The 1201-nt window shown below is 67.4% G+C and overlaps 1 protein-coding gene across 1 annotated transcript; it reads right to left on the bottom strand.

The window, feature by feature from the left end:
* Positions 1 to 265: 265 nt before the first annotated feature.
* Positions 266 to 934, bottom strand: EMIHUDRAFT_258913 (hypothetical protein; the record flags this gene model as incomplete). Its single annotated transcript, XM_005758834.1, has 2 exons — positions 266 to 279; positions 583 to 934. 2 exons carry the CDS (start codon positions 932 to 934, stop codon positions 266 to 268), a joined length of 366 nt encoding a protein of 121 aa, XP_005758891.1.
* Positions 935 to 1201: the final 267 nt, after the last annotated feature.

Below are 1201 nucleotides of genomic sequence, written 5' to 3'. Positions count from 1 at the left end.
GTGAGCCTGTTTGTGTCTGTGTGTCGCTCGTGCGTGCCGTCATCATCTGTCTAGCGTCCACCCATACCGCGTTGGTGTCCAGTCCGAGCCTGGCTGTTCTTCACCTTTCTACCTACCTACCTACCTGTGCTGGTTGTGTGGTTGAGAGGCCTTTAACCTCATTCAGTGCTCGCAGTACTGTTTTGCTCGGTCAGTAGTCAGAGCGGTGACAGGGGATGGATGGTGGGCGCTTTTGTTGGTACCAGCGCGCCGCGAGCCACCAGCGTTAGGCGGGCTCGTCTGGCGCGTGCCCAGTCTGGATCGTACTTTACGAAACGTGCGTCCTCCGCCTCGTTTCACGGTGGCGCCATGTGTGTTCATGTGCGGGGGTGCTGGGCACCTCTTCTTCTCTCGTGACCGTTCGAGCTGGAGGAGGTGCCGGCCGGCGGAGGGGAGGGGCGAGCCGAGAACGATAGAACGGTCGCGGGTGCGGGCGCGATTCGTCGACCAGGCCGAGGTCTCCATCCTAGCGTACGACTCGGGGGTCCCGGCTTCGCACGGATTGGCTGCCCGTGCGTGGGCGTGATCCTGCCCCCCGGGCACCCAGGCCTGCCTCCTGCAAGAGGCCGGCCTCCTCCTCCCTCCCCAGCCCGGCACTCGTGTCAAAGCCGAAAGTGCGGAGCGCGGCGAGCGCCACAGCAGCGGGGACATCGATACCGTCCGCAAGCCCCCCCCTCCTCGGGTTGTACATCGCGCGTCGCTGCAGCCACCGTGCCGTGGACGGCTTCGAGGCGACCGTCGCCGCCACGGCGGCGGCCTCGGCGGCGGCCACCGCCCCAGCGCTCGAGGTGCCTCGCAGGGTGACGGGACCGCCATTGCTTCGGAAGACGCGGCCGCCGCAATCGAATCGGTCGCGGCGCGCCCAGAGCAGCATCTTGAGCCTGCCAGGAACCATGTCGACGCCGCTGGTCCACCGAAGGACGTGGTGGCTGATCCCCGGGAGGTCGAGGCTCTCCCTGGTCGGCGAGTCGTGCCCGCACCCGCGGCCTCTCTATCGTCCTTGGCTCGCCCCCCCTCTCCGCCGGCTCCTCTTCAGGCTCGGGGAGGCGTGGCCCTCCCTGCCGAAGGTCGCGGTGATCCGGCTGCCACTGCAACGGGTCTCCCCCCGGCGAGCTCGTACGTCCCGACTCTACTCGCAGAGGCCGCGTCAGCTCATCTCTCG

Source organism: Emiliania huxleyi, assembly GCF_000372725.1.
Source record: "Emiliania huxleyi CCMP1516 unplaced genomic scaffold EMIHUscaffold_8368, whole genome shotgun sequence".
NCBI classification, from domain to species: domain Eukaryota; phylum Haptophyta; order Isochrysidales; family Noelaerhabdaceae; genus Emiliania; species Emiliania huxleyi.
Note: the sequence above shows the minus strand (reverse complement) of the source record. Positions and strands in the feature narration are given on the sequence as shown.